Source organism: Osmia bicornis, chromosome 6, assembly GCF_907164935.1.
Source record: "Osmia bicornis bicornis chromosome 6, iOsmBic2.1, whole genome shotgun sequence".
NCBI lineage: Eukaryota > Metazoa > Arthropoda > Insecta > Hymenoptera > Megachilidae > Osmia > Osmia bicornis.
The window spans coordinates 1,701,543-1,726,690 of NC_060221.1; the positions used below are offsets into that span (position 1 = coordinate 1,701,543).

The 25,148-nt window shown below is 43.9% G+C and overlaps 1 protein-coding gene across 4 annotated transcripts in view; it reads right to left on the bottom strand.

Moving 5' to 3' along the window:
• LOC114880359 (ETS-like protein pointed) overlaps window positions 1-25,148 on the bottom strand; it is an 82,219-nt gene that overhangs the window by 13,122 nt on the left and 43,949 nt on the right. Inside the window, exons 1-4 of one of the 4 annotated variants that reach the window (XM_029196284.2) lie at window positions 19,221-20,455; window positions 10,993-11,109; window positions 7,200-7,403; window positions 4,385-4,657 (exon numbers count right to left, since the gene is read on the bottom strand). In XM_029196284.2, coding sequence (XP_029052117.1) covers window positions 4,385-4,657; window positions 7,200-7,403; window positions 10,993-11,109; window positions 19,221-19,326 — 700 coding nt within the window. In that variant the 5' untranslated portion in view covers window positions 19,327-20,455. Of the gene's footprint in view, window positions 1-4,384; window positions 4,658-7,199; window positions 7,404-10,132; window positions 10,745-10,992; window positions 11,110-19,220; window positions 20,456-25,148 lie in introns of those variants that run through there. The other 3 variants (XM_029196283.2, XM_029196285.2, XM_029196286.2) reach the window with 3 other exon arrangements.

Sequence of the window (25,148 nt, forward strand, 5' to 3'; positions counted from 1 at the left end):
GACACGAGAGTTCGATGCGCCTTGCTGCCTTCGTTTCTCTCCGCACGCTTTTACCGTTTCTACGCGTTCCTCTTCTTACTTGCTTTTGCCTTCGTTTATGCTTAAACCAGACCAAAGCCACCTCCTACTTTTATTCTGTCCTCTACTTTCCTTTCTTAAACGCGCCGCCCTTTGTCCTTGTGCCAGCTACACGTCTACGTCTACGTCTTATGGGGGTTAGCTACTTGGATCGATCGTCACTGCTTTTAACCCCTATACCTTATGAATTTCTTTTCTTTTTTTTCACGACTGGCCAGTCGTTTGAATGCCGTAACTAACGAAGAAAGAACAATTGCGAAATTTGATGAGAAGTGCAGATTAAATTCAAAAACTCTACATTTGAACCCCCGCAAGGTTCGGTGCTTGGACTTTTTCCAACTCCACTAAATTATGGCCGAGATTTAATTATAATCATTGTTAATCATATCATCCGCTTTTCGAGACTTTAATGCTTGCAATGGCGGTCACGTAACGTATTCGTTCGAAAAGCGGTCGTGCAAGATCGTATTTACTTCTGGAGGGGCTCCTCTCTATTTCTGCATCTGTTCGATTCTTGTTCTCGGTCTCTCCAAGTGAGCAACAATACCGTCACGCAGCCAGTCTGAAGGAGGGTGCTGCATTTAGGGGTGCATTAAGGGAGGAGCACTCGAGGACATTATAAAACTATCTTGCTCTTCGAAATATTGGGGTAGGACTCCTTCCTTTTCTCTCCTCTCTCTGCCATTCGGCTTCCGGTTGTAACGTGAGCTTATACTCTACAATCCATCTTGCTTACATTTTCTCTCTCTCTCTCTCTCGATCTTCAGAGCCACCAATCACGAAGAGAAGATCGAAAACGACGTCGAGGATGACGTACAGTGAAGACGAAATATTTTATTTCTAAAGCAATTATAACGGTGTTAATGAATTGTTAATGTTTTCTAAATAAATAATAATTTTCTCGACAAATAGTTTCATTGGTACAGTTTTGCCCTTCACTGGATATACACAGACAGGAAGAAGGGACGAAAAAAATACCCTAACACATAGGTCTACACACAACGTGGTCGTGTCGTGAGTTCTGAATGAGCGAGAGGCTTTGTAGACCCCCGAGGCGGTGTACGAACTATGAATGAACGAGTGAATGAATACAACCTGCCTCCACCATCATCCCTTTTCCCCTCTGCGTACGCCTTTTCCTTTCCTGCCTCGTTTCATCCCTCTGCTACCTCTCTCTTTTTAAATTCTTCATCCCTGCTTAATAGCATTTATTCCGCAGCCTTGCACAATTCTATACGACTCCTGTTAGCATATGTTCACCCTCTAACACCCTCCTATGACAAACGATCTTCTATACTTTTTTCTGTGGGGGGTTCTTTCGAAACAACGCGATAAGAAAGTAATTTATTATAAATGAATAATTTTGTATTTTGTTGATATGATTTTTAACGCGCTATCGTACGATTTGCTTTGTTTATAGCAGTGTAAACGTGGCTTAAACAGGTAACCTTATGAAACGCTGTTAATTAGGTATTCGATGCGGGAAGAAACCACTTGGAAGGTGATCATTAGCAACGATGATTATATGCAACACGCTAATTCTTATGCCGTCAGTCTCTTTCTCAGTCTGTAAAGCTCCAACTTGTACAGCAGTTTCGATATCCTTTCAAAATCCGCCTAACACTTCTACCCCCGAAACCAACGACTGAAAGCGTAGACTCGTTCACCCTTCTACCTTTCAATTTCCATCGAACGTCGCTGTTCAACTCGTTCAACGACATCCAATACCCAGATATCAAAGCAACCTCTTCGATTCAGCCCTGAAAAAGGACCCTTTAATCGAGACGATCAGTTTTTCCAGCGCACACGTGCGCTTCTGTTTCCCTTAAGAAAAGGAAGAAAAAAAAATTTCACGAAACCTTTCTCCTTCTCCGATGCAGGGGTGAAATATGTGAAGACATATTTTTGAAACTTGAAATTCAGCTCTGCTTTCGCAGAAGCACAATTCTCATGGTTGTCTCATAAAAAAAATAAAAGCTATGCTCGAATCAAAATGCCGCATGACCAACCTTCGGTTACTTATCACGCGGTGGTTGCTTAACAAATAATCAATTGTTACTCGTCGGCACGATTGACTAACCTTTCCATAAAGGTATCGAATGGCGTCACACGATGGCCGTGCCTTTTTTGGGCCGGGTGTCAGTAAACTGTTGGAATCGCTATACTGTCCGCCGAGGCATCGGAGCCATCGAGCCACCGAGGGATTCGACTTGCTTTTGCCTTCCATTTAATTTATTCACGCGCGACCGTGTGCGTGCACGTGCGATGAAATACGTGACGCGAACCATCGAATGAACCCCTCGATGAACAGTAATCCTCGAAAATTGCTCGATCAAACGCTTCGATGCTCAAAGAACTTGCTATCGATCATCGTTCGGTATTCGAGAAACGTTTGCTTCGCTTTCGAAACACCATTGCCACTTGCTACCACTTTGATGTCGAGAATATAGCGCTCAAACGTTTGAAATTATAATTTTTTCCTGCTTGCTTGAATAAAGGGACTTACTGGAGAATTGGAAAGATTTGTGAGATATGAAATGGTAATTAAACGGGAATAGAAATTAAGCGATGAAGATCTGTACTGATGAACTTCAAGCTTCCTAAATATTTAAGCTTTTCAACGTTCTTCCTTCTGATTCGAGGTGTAATTAGGTATCATTGGTGTACGGATTGGAAAGGTTGTGAGAGTTAGGCGAGTAAGTAGGTAGATGTGTGCAAGAGTAACGTAATGCATCGGTTCCAAGAGGAGGAGGTCGAAAGCGAGGATAAGCGAGAGTCGAACCAGAGACCTCGAAGAGCCGCGATACACAACGTAACAGTGCTCCGGCAAGCAGAAATAATGAGTCTATTATACGCTCGTCTGTGTTGGTCGTCTTGCAACGACACGTTTCTACGTGCATACTGAACGTGATACAGTTCGCCAAGCCTTAATGCAAAATCTTTCCAAGATTTTATCGTGCAAACGCCTGTCACAGATTGATGAAATAACTATCTGCGTTATCGTAGAAAAATAACCACCGATGAATAGTTAAACGTACGGAGAGCCACGACGTATTAATACGTTACGTAACGAGTGAAAATAATACCGTGCAAACGGTTTCTAAAGTTTCCAATGTAACCGTATCATTTCTTCGTTTAATAAAATTCAAATTTTTCATCTCGCAAACTCTCTCTCCGAGAGATTTTAAGAGATTCGAGGATTAAAGTTACCCTCTTCGCTCGAACGAAAATAATAAATCGGTAACTAGGTAGAGGAAGAAGTATATTTTTTATCGGACTAAAGACGAGAATGCCGAGAAAAGCAACGGAGCGGCGACCGACGTCGTCTTCATTGTCCGCGGCGAAGCGTGCAGAGGGCCCGACTTTCCCTCGTTCACCCACGGTCACTGCTGCAATGACGTAAGGCCCCTGGCTAGGTAATTGTTACCTACGCTACCAACGTTCGCTTCATAATGTTCTACTCGGTTCCGTTCCGTTCCGTTCTATTCGAGACGGCTCCAAACCGCTCGCGCCTCTTCTTATTGCACGATAAACTGAATCGAATGCCTTGAATGGGACTACTTATCGATTCGGATAAGTTCCACATGGATGTGGAAGCATCGATCAACCGAAATGCTTGTAGATTTTTCAGGAGACACGACTGAAAGGCAAACGACCCGTGCCCCAGAGGTGGATGGTAACGGACGGTAGTCGCGAAACAAGGAAAAAATCCAGGACAACAAATTGCTCCGCTCTCAGATGAATGGGAGGCTCCACTCCCAGTTAACGTTCCGTTGGCCCGTGTTTTCTATTGTTCGTTGTTGGAACGACGAGTCCTTCAGACTGAATGAGTTGCGTCAGAATTCAGCGATGAAAACAGCGAGAATAAGGTGAATCACGGCACGGATTGCGCACCATCAACGACCTAACGGATGATATTGCAATCCACCCTCTAACTAGATGGAAGTCGACCTCCAAAAAGCTTAACGAGTCGATTTCTAGGGAAAGAGAGAAGGGCTACGTAGAAATCGCGGGACTATCGTTAACAACGGCGAGGACGATCACGTGGACAACGACGAAATGTTAAATGAGAGACGAACAGCGACGATAATGAGAGACCTGTGGCAACACGTGCAAACGCGGCGAACCGAGAGATGCTATCAGCAACCCTGACGTAACAATGAGAAACTCCTCTGCCGAGTGGCAACCGCTTTCGTTGGTCGTTGCAATCGGGCAAATAAATAAACCGGCTTCGCGTCGCATACTTTGACGATTCTTCATTCGAATATTTCCGATAGCGTTTTATATAGTGAAAAGAGACACTTACCATCATTATGATACGGTCTCGATGGAAGGGTGGCGGTGGCGGTGGCGGTGGCGGTGGTAGTGGCAGAGGGTGGTTGCGTTCCGGTACGAGGGTTCGTCGACGAGGAGTTCGAGGTTGTGGAACTGGCAGGCGTCGCTGGACTCTTGTGTTCCGGTGTCGACACCTGATGTCCTGCCCCTTGGTATCCCAAGAAATCACCTAAATCCGGCACGCATACGCTTTCGTACACGTTGGCCGGCATGTTCTCCAGCGAGGCCTTCGCCGCGTCGACATCTGGATGGAAAATGGAACAAATCCTCAGTTCAGGAGTTTGTGCCACGCTTTCTTGGACTGATTCTAGTAGATTCTCTTGATCCTCTTTCTTCGCGATTCTCGCAACTATATATAGTAAGATCTGTCGCTAGATGGGATCTCGTTTGCGAGGGTAGAAAAAGGAAATGATCGGAACGTTGCAAAGTAAAATCTGAAGCCCTAGCAAAATTCCTGCCTCGCTAATTTTTCTTTTTTCTTTTTTTTCATATTTCTTCTTCTTTAACCTTTGATTATAGTTAGGCTATTTACTTTGAAGCGATGTTTAAACGACGACCAGATCACGATAGGTGTGATTAATGTTTGTATCGCGGTGATTATAGAATTCCGTGTCATTAAGCCAATTACGTTGGTGCGGTCCGCGTGGTGTAAAATCGAGTGTTCGTTTTTATCGTCAGAGCATCGTGAACAACGTAATCGTGATGAACGATCTAGCAGTGTGCTCCATTATTACGGCCATTATTGCGAAGGAGACGATTGCCATTCGCGTGATTCACCAACGATCATTCTACGGTTTCCGATTCAAAAACATTGGGAGAAATGAAAAATCAATGCTGGAAACGATCCTGCTGCTTCATTTCGATCAGATTGCGATCAACGCGAGCAATCTTCCTTCTGCATCAAGGTTAAGAATAAGTAATTTTAATCGCCTTGTTCTGATTCGAAATTCCTTGGAAAAGGAAACATGCCAGGCAGGTTTCGTTTTCTCTCTGTTCGAGGTACATATATCCAAGTATTCTACGCTATTAATCTTCCTTTAGATCTTCAGATACTTGCTTCGATACAAAATTTCCAAAGTGATTAATTGATTAAAGTAGAAAAAGAAGAAACAGAAAGGTATTACGAGGAAACGACAGAATTAGCTTGTAAGCGAAGCGAAAGGACGATCAGCGGGTTTCATCAAATGATTCGATCGTGTCTGCAACGGGAGGATACAGCTTTTTAGTTTCTACTTTTTTTTCTGTTACGGCGCACGAGAATTTCCTAATATCCGTTCTCGTTCGCGAAATCAAAGCGATTACCCACGCTATGTCGCGAGTAACCGCGTGTACCAGCACGAACGGTGCTGAATTACGATTTCCCATTGTTAAAAGTATCTATTTTATAGCAAAGTTGAAAATCTGAATTTTGTCAGCGACAGTAATTCACTAGGCTTCTTATCAAAGTATCGCGAAAGTGGAGATTCGTACTGTGATTGTGAGCGAATTTTAATCAACTTCTCACCACATTGCTGCGTTAATTTCTTAGTAATTTTACTTTGAAGAAACAATGAAAGAAATATTGCAATTTATCGAGATTCGTATCGAATCGAAAGCAATCGATCGAATCACGGTTCTCTGGTTGATCAGACGATACGAATAATCGATAAGGAAGTACGGGCTTTTACTTAACAGGGAATTAAATCATGGGTGAACCTCTGCTTCCGGCCTCGGAACATTTCGTTCTCTCTCTTCCTTTCTCTCGATCAATTCGATCTATCTCTTTCTGTTGTTCGCTCACGCCCTTCCTGTCTTCTCTTACCGAAGATGTAGAAGTTCCAAGGAAACTTCCTTTGGCGAATGATATACGATACGAGCGCTGAACGGCTCGCAAATAACCGAGACAACGATCTCGAAGAAAGATTTTTGTCCAAGAGAAGCCGAATAAAGTAAATATCGGTTCGATCTCCTTCTTTATAGAACGCTTGTTAATTGAAAATTTAAGTTGACGATCAGAAAATTAACCTACTCCCTGACTATCTCCAACGCGATCCTTTTTCCGAAGGAGAAAAAAGAGCATCGTAAAGCTATTGGTAGTAAAAATGGTGCATCTGGAAGAATGGTGAAAGAGACGGGGTTCGAACACTTCAATTTCCACCATGTTCCCGTGAAAATCGTAGGTACGATCCCATTGTAAATGGATCTCGGGTTCTATCTCGAGTAGAATCTGGTAATCGAAACACGAGTACACACACGGTTACCAGCCGAAAACCACCTAAGTGGCCGAGGTAATGGCACGGGAGCATTCTGGTGGCACAGGATATCCGGAGTGGGAGTTTCTATGGCGCGGCTCCGCTTTTTTTTTTCCTCCCTTCCTATTCTCTCCTTGGTTCGAATAAAACGTGCCGATTCAACGCTTCGAAACGCTTCGAAACACGGACAGGCCAGAGCATCACGAGAGATGAAGAAGAGGGCAGAGGGAGGATCCGCGTCTCGCCTCTCCACGATCCTCGTCATTGTTCGCGGCCAGTTTCTGCTCGTACCTGCCGTGACATTGCGATTTTACGGAAATTCGATCTATGTTTTTCCTCTCTATCCGATGAAAATCTGTTTGGTGCATGGAAAACGATTCTTCCGGCTACAACCTTGCGTTTCCCCCCGCGAATCTTTCGTTTTCCAGTTCTCGGCTAACAGGGCAGTCTAAGCTTTTTCTTCCGAATACGCGATTCTCTATTCGTTACGGATTTGGAAATTATTGAACGTTGTCTAGCATTTCGTTCGTGAGAAAGAAAGATAAAGTCACGTACCTTTCTGGAGAAGCTCGAGGTGTTCCCACAGGATATCGCCCATGAAGGCTGGAGCACGTGCCAAGAAGGATTCCTTGCCCATCGCACAAATCTGTTTGCCCGTCATGTGCTGCCAGGGCTGCATCGCCACACCCTCCAGGGAAAACTCACCTATCGCCCAGCGTAACCAATGGGCCACAGCTGTTTCTGACCATTGTCTCGGGTCTGAAATGCATCAGCAACTCGAGTTAGATTACTCTGGTTAAAACTACGATTACATACTATGTTTTTCTGTCCAAGTGACAACTGTAGCACCGTAAGGTTAAGTTAAAGCTAGAGATAGGGTAGGGGGATGAATAAAATATGGTGATGGAAGAAACACGAAGAAGAAGATCGTCGAGCGACACAAAGGCTTTTCGAAGAAGAAACAGAGATAGAAAGATATATAGCGTCGGGTTGACGACATGATCGGTGCTCAGGCCCGGCCATCTTTGGTAGAAGTAATACCGAGAAACATTGGAATGTCCCATTTGAGGTGCGCGCCCATATTTGCACGCGTGTCTTGCATTGTTTCGCGGTATCTTCCCGCGTAAAAGTACAGTTCGGCTCATAATGCAAACAGAAATTACGAACGAACGAACCGTTCTAACGCGTGAGGCTGGTTTCCTTTCTCTTCAACTTCGGACGCTCGGCATCGATTCGTCGAAACGTGCGTAAACGAACCTTCGAATTGTTCGAAAGAATCTGCCAGGGAAATTGCAAGGTATCCCCGTCGATAAAAACTTCCAGGCTTTCGTTCGTCGCTTTACGGAGACGTTGCCTTTCCACTTTGAAGAAAGAATAGATCACCGATACGTGTACTTTACCAGAGATTAATAGACTTTCTTAACGAGATTGCGCTTATATCCGGATGATCGTTAGAACTCGATTTTCCTCCCGTTTACCCTCCGCGATCATCTCGTTCTACTAAAGATCTACATACATGTATTCCTCTGCGGCCGATGAAAATGCACCGAGTGTAATCTAATGTAATACAGGACTTTTAACTCCCACCCGCTGATTTCACCTTATCTGCTGGTTGATTACGTCGTAGGAAACTAATTGCCTAGATTAGCCTATTGCGGTACGGTTGATTAAAAGCTGTACCAGCCTGCAGGTCTCGTGGAACGATAGCGAGCTTCGCGTGGACTTGCTATTTAATAATAATAAAAAAAAAAAAAAAAATAAGAAAAAAGTAAAAGAAAACGAATGCAAAAGGGCAGTAAAAGTGAAATAAAAAGAGCAATCTAAAACTAGAGAAAAGAAGGAAGAAACGAAGCAACGAGTGGGATAGGTTTACGAAAAAGTGGGGGAGAGTTTGTTAACAATGCTGACAAGGAATAAGTTGGGCAAACATCGGCGCGATCCTCAAATATCGGCGGTCGCTTTGATCGTGCCGTGCCGTTAGACACTTGGTGTGCCTCCAGGTCCTCTTTGCTCTCTCACCTTTCCTCTATTTATGTATTATCGCCGTGGAACGATCCGTCGCGTCGCGTCGCCTCGCGACGCCTCGATCCGCTTCGTCGTTTCCACGAACGCGGCCCTCTTCGCCAGCCTGTGTCTTTCATTCATAAAAACCGTCTTACACTCGCGAGTCACGTACCGATCCGCGAGATCGAAGGTACGACTAAAACATTTCGATATGGCCATACAACCGCTACGTGCACGATCTTCCTCCTCTTCTTTTACCTTTACGTCGGCTCTTTTACCGAATACCGTCGAGTTCTAGCCTCTCTTTCAACGATTATAGAATATTTTAAAAGGTAGAAAAAGAGGATATCGCTGATTTCCAAAGGTGTCTAAAAGCAGTTGTAAATGCTTAAACACAGATAGCGTCCGCAGGTGCCACGCGTAGGACCTTTCACGACAATAATCGACAAAATACCGGCTGTGATTTTCGTCGGTTAGCTTAGGGCCAAGTTTACCCTACGATACGATGTACCTGCCCTTCACTGATAAATTTCTCGCAGCTTTCGTGAACAGGTGGACAATTTCTTGGTCCACGCTTTTTCTTCGTCTTTTTATAACGATCGCATTTGCAATACCTATGGTTAAAATATTATTCTCGTTTTTTCGTTAGTTACAATTTGCACAGTCAAGGATCGTTAAAGGCGAAATATGTATAATATTGATAATGATATTAATTAATTGTCTCAGTCGGTATTGTAGCAACAAGTAGCAATGACGCACACGATCAATGAAAAATTCATCAGGCAACTGATTAACTGTGTTCGTTTGAATCGAACGACACGTGCCACCATAAATTTACACATTTCAGGAATTCTTCGATCGCAAATTATGGAATACATTTGAATGGTCAATAATTATAGTGGCGAGTTAACAGGGGTTGAAAGTTTTAACGGGGAGGAAGAATCTGTTAGATTGTCGATACGTGACGAATCGTGGTGATTCGACAAAGAAGACGCATCCTTGGCGGCGCTTATTATTCATAAGAAAGTCAGATTCTGAATAAATCATAATAACGAATGCGTCAGAAGGTTCTGACGTCCTGCAATGCAATCGTAAATGCACACGGTGTTAGCGTGCAGCAGGTGCTTCTTCGACGGTTGAAGCACACGCGTGCGAATGCAGCCAAACATCGACAGTGAGCTTTCATGTTACCATTTCGCTAATTTCAATTATCTCAACTTGGGCGAAATTTCTTTTAGCTTTATTCTGGGTGTAAATCTAAGTCGGAGTTCAAATCCAGGCCTAGGTCTCAATTTAAGTGCAGAAATATAGTAAATCGCCACGAATAATTATCATCTTTACTTTTGAGGAGAAAGGGAGAAAATAGAATGATCGCGAGTAGTAGACGGTTTGTTGGAAATGGAACGACGCGACGCGACGCCGCGAGGTTGCTCGTTAGGTTCACGGAGGTCAGACTGTAGGTGATCTGGCCGGAGGGTACGAACCCGGGGCATGTAGACCGGAAGTAACGTCACACCCGCGTGGCTCTGAATGCGCATACCGGATGTGTGGCATCGGCTCCCCATCAGAACCATCAACATCACATTCACAATTCCTGCACATCGCCGCCTCGTCGCACATCACATCACATCGCGTCTCTTCTCTCCACGCACTCGCGCACTCACGCACCATACAATTTTTTTCCCTCTTTTTCGACCGGCACGCACTCACCTCCTCGAGCGCCGATTTTTCGACAAATTTCTCCTGTTCGCGGTCGACCGTGAACTACACTGTAACGAATCGAGCAGCTCTACCCATTTGTAATTCCATCAAGTTTTATTTTTATTTTTTTCTTTCAATAAAAAATATGCACCAAAATTAATTTACCAGGACAAAAAAGTGGATAACACTTGTAACGGGAAAAAAAACGGTTATCGGAATTAATTAATCAGCACGAGCAATGCCTCTCAATCGGAACTGATAAACATTCGATTGATATCCGGTTGTAATCCACTCAATGAAAGCGTGCACGATCGTTTGTTCCAGGACACGGTTCGTGTAAAAGTAAAACGCAATTTCACGTACTCATCGTTTCGATGAAAACGTCAAAGCTTTGCGAATCGAATCGAAACGAATCGAATTGAATTGAATCGAGCGGAGTCGAGCGGTAGTCGAACGGAGTGGAGTCGAGTGGAATCGAGGGGAATCGAGGTATCGCGGCAATGATCCTGTAATTAGAAGTCGTTGAGAAACCTGTACGCGGTGGAACGTGCATCGAGAAAGAAGGAGAGAGAAAAGGAGAGGTTTCCGCGAGGCTGGAATACATATGCGAGTAACGAAACGAGGAGAAAAAGGCGGCACTCACCTTTGGTTATGTTCAGATGGACTCGTTCCTTCTCCCACGAGGCGAAAGAGGCCTCTAGGGCCTCGGTCATCTTCTTGTTGGTCCCAGGTGTTAACGGCGGTACTTGCGCCGGTATGTCTGTAACAATACCAAATTACACCTGAAACGTTGCTTTCCTTTAAAAGAGGGGGTACGAGTTGAAAATTTGAAATTTTATTAAAATTAAAAGGCTCCTAACCAGCTGTATAACGACGCGTCTGAAAAGCACGAAATTTCTCTCGGTCGTAGGTGGTAGCTAAGGTGTTCAAGGATCAAACGGATAAGCTGAGAGTTTGAACGTTTGGATGTGTGAGAAGCGCCAGGTTAATGGTACTTTTCACAAAGCCGGCCGTGTACACGCAGAAAGGACGCGTGCTCGTACACCTACCAAGGTGTAACAGAAAGAAGAAAGAGAGAAGAGAGAAGAGAGAGGCTCGTGTAGACGAAGGAGCGTCAGGTGTCGGTCGCGGCGACGGCGGCGGCGGCAAGAACAGCGAAAGCGAACAGGCAAGGGGGCATGCACACCATCCTAGATAGCATCGTCGTTGCAGAGGGGTGCAACTGGCGGGCAGGTGCAGGTGCATCATCGTCGTCGTTGTAGGTACGCTTGCTCTATGCCGTCCACTGTGCACGCCTTATGGTGTTCGCGAGAAATACACAATTCTGTGTACCTACCGCTAGGCCATAGCTTAGCAAGAAATTGTATCACTGAATGGAAGACTGTCTGTAATATTTATAATAAAAATTTCATATTTCTTCTTTGTACTTTTAATCGTCGCTTAATTTCCAAGAAAAATCTATTGTTCTCCAAGAAAGAATGGAAGAAACCTTTCGAGATTACGTGACATTAGGTATAAAAATCAGCTGCAGAAATTTTGAATAGAAAAAGGTAAGAGCAAAAAAGAAGGATGACGAAGAATACTTAAAGAAAGCGACAGGGTATCAAGGAGAAGTTAGAGACGTCCGATTGGATGGCACGAGTCGATAAAAATCGTGTTTCTTTGGCGAGCTCAGGGATATCTGCACAGCTGGATTTGCATGGCTATAAGCTCTTTCAACGGCGTACCGCCGAAACTCCATTAAGTATGTATGGCGTGCACGCACAACGCACGGTAAGTCTCCCGTAGCCCGTAACCCATAAGCACCTTTGTCTCTACGCGCCACGCACGTACACGCACTCACACAAGCACGTGCCAGCGTGAATTTGCATACAGACGCGCGGTTACAAACGCAGAAAAAAAAAAGTATCGAGGCATCGTTTAGAGTCGAGAATTGTTTCTCTACCTTGTCTCGTTGAACATAAAAAAATTCAGGGATTCTGATAGAAACAAAAACTGCAAATTCTTCGTAGCAAGACAGACCGAAAAGTTCTTTACCACTTCAAAATCCGACGCTTCGTTCTCAAGATATAAGCGAATAAAGATTGGACGTTCAACTTCCGGTGAGCGACGAGCACCCAGGAAGTCGAATACCTAATTTTCAATCGTTTATATCTCGGAAACGAAGCTTCAGATTGCAAAGTGGTAAAGGACTTTTCGATTTCTTTTTATACGTAGAATTTATACCCTCGTCGTGCTTTGGGCGCGTCCACATATTGGATTTGAAGAACTTTCAAATGTTTCATGGTACCGGTGTAAAGTAGATACATCAAATGCGATATCTACGTATTTATTGGAATTCTGAAGAAAGTTAGGATCAAAGGGCGAGAAAAAAAAAAACGAGACTGCCATGGGAGTCGAATTGAAAACCCCACGTGCCACGGCGCAACGCCTGGCCGTCGTGGACGGAATGTCAATCGGGGAACTCTTTTGCAAAAACGACGCCTGTGGCTGGCTCGTTGAGAATGCCGTGTACGATCGAACGCAACGAACCGCCGCGATGCCACCACGGATTCTCGTGGATCGTGGATCGTGGGTTGCAAATCCTTGATTTATCTACTTTAGCGAATGGACCACCCTGATGGCAAAACATTTTATTCTTTTATTTGATAAATTTTTTAAGATTCAACATTGTTACAGTCATCGAATTTCAAAGTACTTTGAAAAAAATATTGCTACTTGAGATTCAGAGAATATTTGAAAAAAGAAAGAAATTCTAAGAAGTTCATTGAATTCAGGCGGTGAAAAGGATCGAAAACGTCCAGCTGCGAATAATTCCCCTTTTTATTCTTCGTTTTTATCGAAAAAAAACTTGATAGGAAGACCGATATCGAAGCCAACGATGACCACGATGGGCATTGCTTAATCGAATGGAAATGCAAATGGCTAATGACCCGCGACCCAGCTGACATTTGACCCGTCTCGTTCAACATAAATTTGCATAGCTCGTGTTATTTGCGGCCTGCTGCTACCTTGCCCACCGGTGTCTGTTGGTGACACCAACAGAAATATTTCTTTCATCCGATAACCTTCTTAATTGACTTAAAAAACGCATTTCTATTCGACGAGGATCAGGATTCACTCTAACGTTAGCGTTCTTTAGGGGCTCTAAAACGAATTTATTACCACCTTTCGTCCTCCCTGTTGAATTTTCTTCGGCATTAAGAGTGATTAGTGACTGTATGGGGGGGGGGATTAGATTTCCGAGGTATGCACGACTGTTCATTCGATGGTTAACCAAGTGTTCGTTACGCACAGAACGCAGCGTCGATAAAAGGTTTCTTCTGAAAGTTAACCGTTCGTTAATTACGCGAGATAGAAAGTGTGTGCTCTCGATCTGCTTCGCTTCCGTGCTTTCTTTCACTTCCAAAACGCGAATTTAATAATCGCCCTTGCGCGCGATTACGCATTTTAAGAGCTGCGAGTCGGCATTTTTATTCGATGATTAAAACTAAGGCATTCATGAATTGCAAAGTATACACTGCATCTTCTGAAATACACCCATCAATTTCACACAATTAATCGGAGGAGGAATAATTAGACGAACGAGGGCCTGGTTTTTCCCGGAAACGCGTGGAACGCGTCAACCGAAATTAAAAAACGAATTCTGACTTTTCTCCGCCTATGCTACGTTGCTTATGGGGTCGTAATTTTTTTTCCCTCCACGTGGAACATGCCAAAGTAAGTTTGTAGACGAGTTTAACGGACACGGGGCACGTGCTGGCAACGTCTTCTGGCTTATCCCTCTTTCCACCGCGACTCTGGAATATGCTCAGCAGCCAAACAACTGCGCCAGCTGTCCTGAACAAACTACTAGCCTGTAAAGAGAACGCGCATCCAAAATCCTTGATGGTTTTACAATTTTCAAAATTTATTTTCTCCTTTTCGCCGAAAGAAAATGACAAACTATGAAGAAAATCGAATCTCGTAAATGCTAAAATTACTGCTCGAGGATTTTACAATCATTATAGCGTTCGATCATGTGAATACACCATCGAGACAAGTCTTTTTCTCTTCGTGGTTCGCCAGAAGGAAAAACGTTTAATCGCGTTTCGCACGCAAGAAAGTAGCCGTCAGTCATTTACACCAATAACACCATGTGTTTTTTGTCTCGTTCGATTTGCTTTTACCCAACAGTTTATCCCACCATCGTTTGTACTTATCCTAATTGACACTTCCCTCTTATCTCGATCTCGCTAATTAAGACATTCATATCGAAGTCGCAACCATACTGTGTCGCAAGCCGACACTGATTTTTTAGTATTTGGAAAGTTCGACGAATTTATTTTCTATCGATCGATCGACAACCAATCATTTCATCCAATCAGTCGATAATTAAAATTTCTATTTTCAATTAAAAATTTTTCTAAAGCCATAGATGATCGTCAGGGACAAAGAACTGTCCCACAGTTAATCACGCTAATTAATGAAACACATGGTGCACCATTTCAACGTGTACGTGACCCTTGTACACCTGTTGCACGGCTCGAGCCCTCTAAAAACGTGCAACGCGTTCAATCGTCTGTTATGGGAAGCCACCCCAACCTTTCTATAGGGAGAAACGTCCAATTTACCTCTGGAGAGGGCGTGAATACGAGACGAACGAGGGTTGCTCGGGTAAAAATAAAATTCAACGAATCTACCGGCCGCAAATCTCCAGAGATCACGAGGGAACTTTCCTTTCCTAAAAATAGTGAAAAATCTGGTATGTGTCGTATGGTAAAGATGATCGTTTACCATTTCGAAAGTTTATCGAGAGGTAGATCTTGTAATTTCCACGTACACGCAAACATCCTGGCTGGTTAACGAGCAAGGACACACATGCTTGTCAGCCTGCGGTTTTCCCTCCCAAAAGGACTGACCAAGACTGCCCGGTAGTTAGATAAAAGCTTATCTATCTGTGCACAGTTTGTTTGCACGCGGTGCGTCGTCATTCTGATGATATTTTCAACCACGCCTCCATTCGCGTGGTTAAACATCACCATCGGTGGTGGTTTTCAAAAAGGCCAAGAACCATGTTTCTGTATCGTTATCTTGCAAGTTTCGCGTTCGACCGTGTGGAGTTTAACTCTTTAAAAATTTCATCCTGGAGTTAGGTATTCGTAATACTAAAAAAAAAATAATTTTCCCATCTTATAGTTTGTCTCTCACAGTTGTTATCGACAAATCACAGTGTTTCCCGCGGTTTCCGTTCGCTATTGCGTCCATTTTATCACTCGAACGGCTACCATACCGATAATTAAAGAATATTAAGACGTTGAAGGGTTTCGTACTTTCCCCGACTAGAAACGAAATAATTATTAACTGGCTCTGTCTGCTGTTATCGCTTTGAAACACGCGGTTTCGCGATAATCATGGTCTAACAATATGTCGCCACCGCTCGTTAACATTTTGCTTATCAAATTGCTATGAAACAAGGAGTTATCGTAACAAGTGGTCGACTGTGTCACCGCAACCGGGATTACCGTGGTCCTGGATTACGTTTCCTTACGAATAAATATGAATTTATAATTAGGTAAAAATAGAGCGAGGTTCGCTCTAAAGCCAACCCTTGGAACTAAATGAAAAAAAAATTTTTTTCGGCCATTCGTTGAGATTTCGACCCACTAAAATGGCGCAAGAATTTTTTCGATAACTCTTACCGTTTGACCTGTACAAAAGTGACAGAAAGTCTAAATGCTTTAGCCCTCTTCTCAAGATTTTCAATCTTAGATACAGGTTGGCTAATAAATTCTGCAAATTCGTAGAGTGATTCGATACGAATAGGTAAAATCAAAGTGTGTTGAAGATAAGAGATCTAAATTATAATGTTAACCAACAAAGGGAAAAAAGGCTCCTTTTGATGAGAGCAATAAGTGGCATTGTTAGAGGCATTTGATTATCAAGAAACCGCGTGTTTTACCGAGATACCGCACAACCGGCGTGTGTCCCGCGATAATGTCGACGCTTGTCCAGCCAACTTCCTGACCCGCTTCCACAGAGATTTGTCCAGCAGCTTTTCAACGCACGTTCTCTATGTAAATAAGAAAGCTAACATACTACGACGACGCGGTGAGCACACGTGATTGCGGTCCATGGAACGGACAATTATCGGAGCACGGTTGATTAGCCGGTTGCTTCTCTCTCTCCTTCTTTCTGCTTTTTCAACAGATAAAACGCTTGATTATCGGCTGTCGTCCGTGGACATGGTTTTTCCACGAGAAAATCTTGCCCACCATCGAATGTTAAGCGACTCGCTAATTAAAGAATCCCGTGGTTTTAAACCCGACAACGAGATAAGGCTACTCGATTTCAAGATGATCGAGTTCGCAGTCAATGTTACGTCTAACTTGGAATTATTTACGAATACGAATGTTTATAAATAATAAAGGATGAGACTGGTATTTAAACTTTCCTCTAAGGCTCTCGGTTTCATTACTCCTTTCGAGCGTTCTTCGCTCCGTTAATAGAAATTTCGTTACGTGTAAATTATCATAACTTCTAAAATAATTATCTACGATATCGTGACGTGGTTTTATCCGATTAAATTTGCGTATCGGTGTGCAGTGTACCGCTGTCAGTTCGGATGCGTTAAAAATGTAAATTCTTATTATCATGGATCTGCTTTCACGCAATCAAAGTTTTTTTCGAACGGCGAGAATAGTGGTAGCCATCTAAAAAGTGTCATGCCGATTCGAGCAGAGCAATTCGATTCGATCGGTCGCGATCTTGTTTCGATCATAAGAACGATCGTGAACGCGGATAACGAGAATCGAGGCAAAAAGATAGCCAGGCCTTACGTCGTCGTCGTCGTCGTCGCTGCTTTATCGCGATTCCACGGTTGCCCGTGCAATTTCCATCCGTTCAATTACCCGGCTCGAAACGAAAACCGTCGACCTCGTGAATTAATAACGACGCGAAATGAGAAAGTAATGATCTCCGCCAATCGTTGTCGATCAATAATTTCGCGAAACCGGTAGCCATTGCCGCTCAACTTCTCCGATCGGGCTCGCGATTTTTCTATCTCTAACAACTTGTTGCCTCTGCGATTTTCAAAAAAATCAATTTTACTCTCCGATCGAGGGTTTTATTTTTGTTCGATTGCAGGGCGTTAATTTTAATAAAAATAAAAGCTACACGGTATTGAAAATCAATTCGAAACGAATAGAAAATAGATTGCAGTTTCAGCAACAACGGAACAAGTACCTAATCTGGTTTCCATTCGATCGAAGGAGTCGAAGCTGTTCGAAGCAAGCCGTTCGATCAGATTCCGGTGCGAGTTAAAGAAGCTAGCGTGAATCACGAAAAAGATTAAACGCGTTCCACTCGAATCCGTCTTCGACTCGGTGATATCTACATGAACAAAACGGATCAAAAGCCATTCGCTGAAACCGGTTGCCAGGAAGCGAGCAGCAAGCAGTAGCAGCATCCTCTTGGATAGCTTGTTCGCAAAGAGATATCCTTTACCTGTGCACGCTCGCCTGTAATCCACCCGTGAGATTTATCATTAAGCAGAAGTTTCAAGTGTAAAATAACCGGTGCAAGACCCTTAAACACCGTCAGAAATAATTTCATCTCCCGCTTATTTCTTTTCTCCATCTTTTTCTTTCTCTTTTCGTCGATTCACTTTTAAGAAGCCTCGTATCATTCATTTTTCTTAGTCGACATGAAAATTGTATCTTACAACCAGCTCTCTTCTTTTTTCTTCTTCTTCTCCTTCTTCTTCTTTTTCGATCAAATTTCAATGAAACATTTAATTATTTCAGCCCAATGAATGATTACAGGAATATGATTCTGGATTTTAAATCTGCCATCGACTTAATAATACCAATCGATTCATTAATTACGACAATGTTTTAAATTAAGCCAACGGAATTCCTGTTTCATTTTTTGAAACAAGATATTAAACTCTGTACGAATGTATTACATCGGATAACTATATTTTCCATTACTCCTAATATAATTACCTCTTTTTATTTTATTTTTTTATCATAATTGAAACACTCGTTGATTAAAGCCTACGCTTATCGACGCTTTCGAAGAAAGAAAAAAAAAGACAACGCAGTTAGGTATCTTTGATTTCCCCTATCAGAGCGATAATACTATCTGTATAATATCCCAGTTTATGAATGAAAACTCGTTTGCTTCCGTTTGAAAAAAGCAACACACGATGGCAAACACGGGTCTCCATTGATAGTTAACAGTGACTACCGATTAATCGTCCGTATTTGGAGCGGATTACCGCGAAGAAGCACGCGAACGTGACTTTGGAGCTAGACAGATTGTGTGACAGATGTCGAGGATGCCGCACGAGTGCAACCTGCATCCCGGCTGCATATTGCACTTCCTGCAGTTGCTAGGACTCTGCGGTCACAGTGGGGCGAAGGAAAGAGAGGTTTGTTCTAGAATCGAACTGATCTTTGACCCTGACACGTTCCCTCTGCTCTCCAAGCACGAGCCATTTCTCTTCTGACCAAATGGTGCAAGAATATACAGCTTTGTCTAAGATTTGCGGTTATAATTTTTAAATCGAACATTTAAATTCTCCTAAACGTTTAACCCTGTCTCGCAAAGGAACGCGTAGTACTACGTTCCTAAAACAGACCCCTATATACCCAAAGCATGCTAACCACCTCAATAGCCGAAGCGACCCACCAACTGTGTCAACAAAAGGCACGACGTTCGAAACGACGCGTAGTACTACGTTCAAAGTTAAAGAGTTACTGTCGTGTCGGCAAACATCGAACAAAAGGCGACAACGTCGAATGGCAAACGCGAAAAAGTTTCGCGAACAAAAGAATATTCAAGTGTGTGTGTGTGTGTGTGTGCGTATGTGGTCACATGGTTTCATACCTCTGGGCCTGGCAAAGGACTTCATGGCCTTGATTCCCATTCCGGCATAAACGTCGCCGCTGTAGTCAACGTACATGAGTGCCGTCCTCGAGTGCTCACTGTACATACACGAATCCCCCGAATCACTGTCATTCACTCGATTTCCCGCCACCTATTACATCACTTCTGTCCGAGCGTGTACGAACAACGCTTCGAAATTTTTCATCAAAATTCTCTTCAGCCATCGATCGAATCTCAATCGTCACGACATCGCGATCAACCGGACGCTTCGAATAGCGTTCGCTTAGCTAGCAAATCTTTCTATCCCATCGCCGTGTTACCATTTTTTCGTCGTTCGCGACGTTATTCGGATGTGTCCTCGATGACGCACCGCGTCAATAATGCGTCGTCCACGATTTGGCAGACGCTAGCTGCCTTGTCATTGGGATCTAGGCTGGCTGCACTTGATTAATCGCTTCGGGGTAGGTAAAGATCGTGCTTCCAAGATGGCTATGTGGATTTTGTGGACAGAAGTTAGCACTTGGTAGTCCGAAAATACTAGCAACACAGCTCTTCGATCCGCAACGAGTCCTTCGGTGCTCCAAGCTGCACTATTCCAAGTAGAACAAGTCTACACCTCGCGAAACCGATCGGTTTCCTGTAAACACCGTTTCTGACGAGTGGTAAACTTCGCTGCGGCGACAAGAAAACACGAGGGGTATAATCGCGCGTGATCCTCGTGCAGGAAGCCGGTCCGCGCTGCGTGTCCAGCATGTGTTTGCTATCGATTCATAACCGCGGCCCGTGGGCTATTTCCGAATACCTGCTTGCGCAACCCGTCCAAAGATGAAGAAGAAGTCATTTGGAGGGGAGGATACGGAGCGGTGCGGTTCGGAACGGAAACGAAGAACCGTCTCGCGGACTTGGCACCGAAAATACGGTCGAGTTAGCCGGATAGGTAACTCTCGCTTCCAGTTTGCCTCGTTTCCCCTCGAAACTGGTTCGATTTTCAGCTACCGTGTCTCGTTCGTGGGTCACTGGCGCACTCGACGCACACACGCGGCCTTGGAACTCTGTTGAAACACCGACACGTATAAACAACCACGATGATTTTCGGTCGAAGATCAAGAAGATCCGAGGATCGAAGTACGATCTTGGCTGAGAAAGAGAGCGGATTCGAAGCGCCACCGTCGCGAGAGCACGTACGACCGCGTTCCGCAGGTAAGTGCGTACGCAAGGAGAGAGAGACGAAGGGCAGGAACCCAGAAGAAGAAGAAGAAGAAGAAGAAGAAGAAGAAGAGGTAAGTGAGAAAGAGAAGAGGACAAGGTGGAGAGAGGAAGAGAGGTCAAAGCTGGCTCTCTGTCGCACGTTCCTGGAGGAAGAGGACACGATCGCGGGAAGGGAAGAATGGAGGGAAGAACGAAGAGGAAGACGGAAGACCGGACGAGGATCGAGAGGGGATCTAGAGAGTTTATTCGAAGCGACGAGGTGGGGAATCGCGGTGGCGGAGGTGGACGCGTACCGTCAGCTCTTATTCCATGTCCTTCGTGGCGCTGAATCGCCCAGATTCGCCCAGATTCGTCGAGGCTCACGAGATAACGGAATTTCAGGATTTTCTCTACGAACTTAACGAGGATGACCTCGATGTAGACGTAACTGTTCGAGTATTAGCCAAGATCGAGGGAGAGTGGATGAATGGAAGACGTAGTTCTAAAATGAATGAACATTTCTGGAAGTAATTAAACGTTGGTTCAATATCGATGAGAATCCTGGATAATCAACGAACGAAAGATACGATAGAGATAAGAGGGAAGATAATTCCTCGCTCGTTCGTACACATTTCTGAAAGGCATTCCGCTGCCAAAATCACTAGGAAAGCTGAAACAACCGACGACTCGAAAAGCGTAGCCTGGTGTAGTTACCGAAATCCGAGTATAAACGTAAGTGAAACAGCACGACACCATCGAAGACAAACAAAGAGACAACCAGCCAGACCGATAAGAGTCGGGGATGAAAAGAGAAGAGAGACGTTTCACTCTGTCTCCCCGTTGAATCCCCACCAATGCTGGTGCACGTTGGCCTAGCCGCTCTCCGCGCTTAGTTTTATGAATGAATACTCTCCCGTCGACGCGGTAAACTCACACTGGCGTCGGCGCACACGACTATCCGCTTCCCGTCTCTCTCCTTCCACCCTCTTCTCCCACTCCTCGTCGCAACGACTCGCTCTCCTCTCCGTCTCTCTGCCGTCCACCTCCATCGTCTCGGCTCGTTTTACTCGCGAGCACTCGTATAGATCCGTCATTGTTTAACCGCTACCTTCTTCGCTCATTCATCCTCTTCCGTCCACGTTGAAATCCGTCCTTTTCTTTAACGGACGAGAGAGTGTGTACGCGTCGAGGTGTCGGTATCTCGTCTCACGTAGAAGCAGCGCAGGCGCACACGAAGCGGAGTCGCGGTAGCCGCTTCATTCGCTCGGTTCTTCGTTCATTCATGCCGTGCGGCCACACGTTTCAACCGTGTTGTCTGCCTGCCATCCCCACCCTGCATCCCAACACTCTTGCTTTTTCCTTTTTCCTTTTGCCTCTCGCTCCCGCTGACGTCGCGACGCCCGCAAAACATACTATTCACGGTAGGACGATTCTTGCTCGCGCCAAGATTTACTCTGACCTATCCGTCCACCAAGTTGCTGCACCCACGTGCACCGAGCTCAGATTTATTTATGGTTAGTCGCGAATACAAAATTTACCCGTTTCATCTCCTCGAGATTCCATGAATTATCCTAGCGGGATAATCGAGAGAGTGTCGGTGCATCGATAAAAAAAAAAAGAGATTTCATTGAACGAAGATCTAGTAGGGACGGAAGTCCAGTCGGCTCGTAATAGACATGGCTAGCCCGTTTTCAGTGAAATAATCGCACCGGTGAATAGGTAGTAGCATTCGGTGGAAGCGGGACGTAATTACGCGGTACTGCTCGAACGCAAACACTATTTAACAACGTCGAGTAATTTCTGCCTGTCCCTCCGTCTCTTTCCCGCTTGAACGCCACTCGAGGATGTTGGCTGGTGTGATTAATGTGAAACTTCTTGCTCGCGGGCAAGGCTAAAAATTTCTTACGGGACGCATTTCCGGCACCGCTGGACCATTCATAAACTCGTCTCTCTCGACGTATCGGCGAACGCGACCAGACTTTTACCGTCTCGATTCTAGTCGACCTGCTACCGGTTCCGAAACAAACTTCCACGCAACGATACGTAGTTAGAAAATAGTTGCCATTACAATGTTTTATAAAATTATTCGAGGCATACTATGTTATCTAACGATTTGAAAAGCAACTTAGCGGATATCTATATGCTCGCGAAACGTTTGAAAATCATTCTTTTCTTCAATTTGTTGAAGCGAAACGAGCAATGGGACCGGTTTAATTCCATTAACCCTTTCGAAAGAAGAAATTATTAAAACACTGTGAAAATAGCAGCACCAATTCTCATTCCCACGGTGGTAGTAAACGCGAAACCAGTTCGTTCGGAAAAATAATAAAAAAGAAATCATATAAGTAGCCTGTCACTCGATTTTATCTATTAGCTCGTTTAATAATACGACATTAGACGGGCAACAGTTACGGACGCTATTTCTTCTTTATATTCGTGTTGTAATGATACGCTGTATAAAATAATCTGTAATCTTTGAAAATTCTTCCAACAGTTTCAAAACCTTGCAAAAAGAAAATGGAAAGTTAACGAGCTGTACTTCGTTCCTAAGGACAATCAATTCCTAATTTCAAAGGAATGTATAATAGTCCGCAGAATATGTGAAAATTCTTTTTCTGAAAAGTTAATGGACCGTTCCCTAATTCAATCGCACTGTAAATCTTATTTTTACTTCGCTAGATCAATGGAAGATTAATCAAGACTGATCTCACAAAAAAATTCAAGACTGACACTGATTTGTGTTTTAATTTTCATTTTCCAGATCATTATTATGTCAATTATCGATCTCGAAGATTTTTTATTTCTCATCGATAGACTCGTAAATTATACGGCAATTGTAACGAGGAAGAATTATTATGGTCGATATTATATTTCTAATTGCTTTCTAATTACTTTGTGTTATCCTTTATTACCGGTATCAATAATCCACGCTCTACTTATTCCTGATCTTCTATTCGAGTCAGCCTCTGTTTCGTTTTATTAGAACACGAGGCAAAGCCTTCCTCTAATTTGTCGCAGTTGTGTTTTCTGTTACTTAAACTAGGGCCACCATGTTCGAGCTATTGTAAAGTATTTTTTTTTTATTTCCAACAAATGTACCGGTAATATTTTATCGTAATGACCAAGGAGCGAGGGAAGAAATGGTAGAAACTTTCTGGGGTCTCTAATAGATGACCAAGAACCCGGAAGACAAGGCGAGAAAATCGTAACCGTCGATCAGGCAGCGGTGGATATTAATAAAGCGGAAGCAGGCGCAGAGAGGAAGGGGCAAAGCAACAAGAGCAACAGCAGCTCGTGGCCTCCAGAGAGAGCCGAGAATAATAAGAGAAGAAGCCGAGGAGAGGACCGAGAGAAGACGTCACACGAAGACGTCGTACAGGGAAGAAACGACACACCGGATGCGATAGGATGATAATTCAAGATATTACAAATCCGAATAATAAACTGACCGGAGGAGGAAGGAAGTAGCCGAATGCACAGGTTAACGTGGTCATCGGGAAAGAAGGGAAGAGAAGAGATAGAGTGTAAGAAACAGCCGACTGGATGAAGGCACGTTGATAGAGAGCAGAAGCTGCTCTCCGTGTTGTACACTTGCCGAAGGCTGGACAGGTTTTTGCCCTGTTTTTTACGTCGTTTATTATAACTAGGAAGCTGATGGGATGCTCTCTTCCTCCAACAGGGACCCTGCCCCGCGATCCTCATCGAAAAGCTTTTTCATTTTCCTACCAAGTCGGATGAAAACGGCGCACGAATGAACGATTCTCTTGAAACGATACGAATCATCATTGTTTGGAAACGATGATCGTGGCTTTCTACCGAATCCTCTGATGAGTAACAGAGGATGCAACGGAACGCAGCGCGTTTTTAAAAATCATAAAAAATGAAGAAGACGAGACAAGGTTCGAAAGAAGCGCATGATCATACGCAAAAGGTGTAGTTTAAAGGTGGTATGGAGAGCGTGAGAACGCATAAACTTATAAGGCACGAAAAAGAGAAAGGGATATACGTGGTGCTCCTTTCCTTGCCTCTGGAAACTGCTCCAGAACCGTAGGATAGCCTATCCGTAACACGTCACTTCCTTCCAGCCTTTATACACACCTATCTTTTTCACTCATTTACTCGCTATTTTTATCTTTCTTCCTCTTCTTCTTCTTTTTCTTCCTCTCCGGTTAACATCATCCTTATAGCAAAAGTACAGGTGTAAGTTAGCCGTTTTGCCTCGAGAATAGAAACCATCTGCTTATTACAAAGGCATTAATGTTTTTCTATCAATGAACCGGCTCGTTTGTTCCTTTTACCTAACAAATATTGAGTCATTTAAGAACACCTGAGAATTTTTTTACAAATCATAAATTCTTTTTACAAGGATTATTAAAATAATTGAACGTAAGAGAGGATGTATCGCGGATGTAAACAAGAGTGGATCGAAAGTGAACGCTTCTCGACTAGAATTTCACACATTAATTAATAAAGGGAATTTTAACGACCATTTGAACAGCGATGAACGCGGAGCAGACTTCGCAGAGAATATATGAGAAGCGTTTCGGATCGTAAAGGCGAACACCGAAAGCGAACATTTTCGGACGATCCGCAGTTTCTCGTATTAATTAGCATAGAAATTTAACGAGCCGTGGAGATGGCCAGGCTCCACGCGAGTGTATCGTCTAATAGTTGCATAATTTTCCATTCCGTGGCCAGCCGGCTGATTCGATGAATCTAATTTTTTCTCCATTGACAATA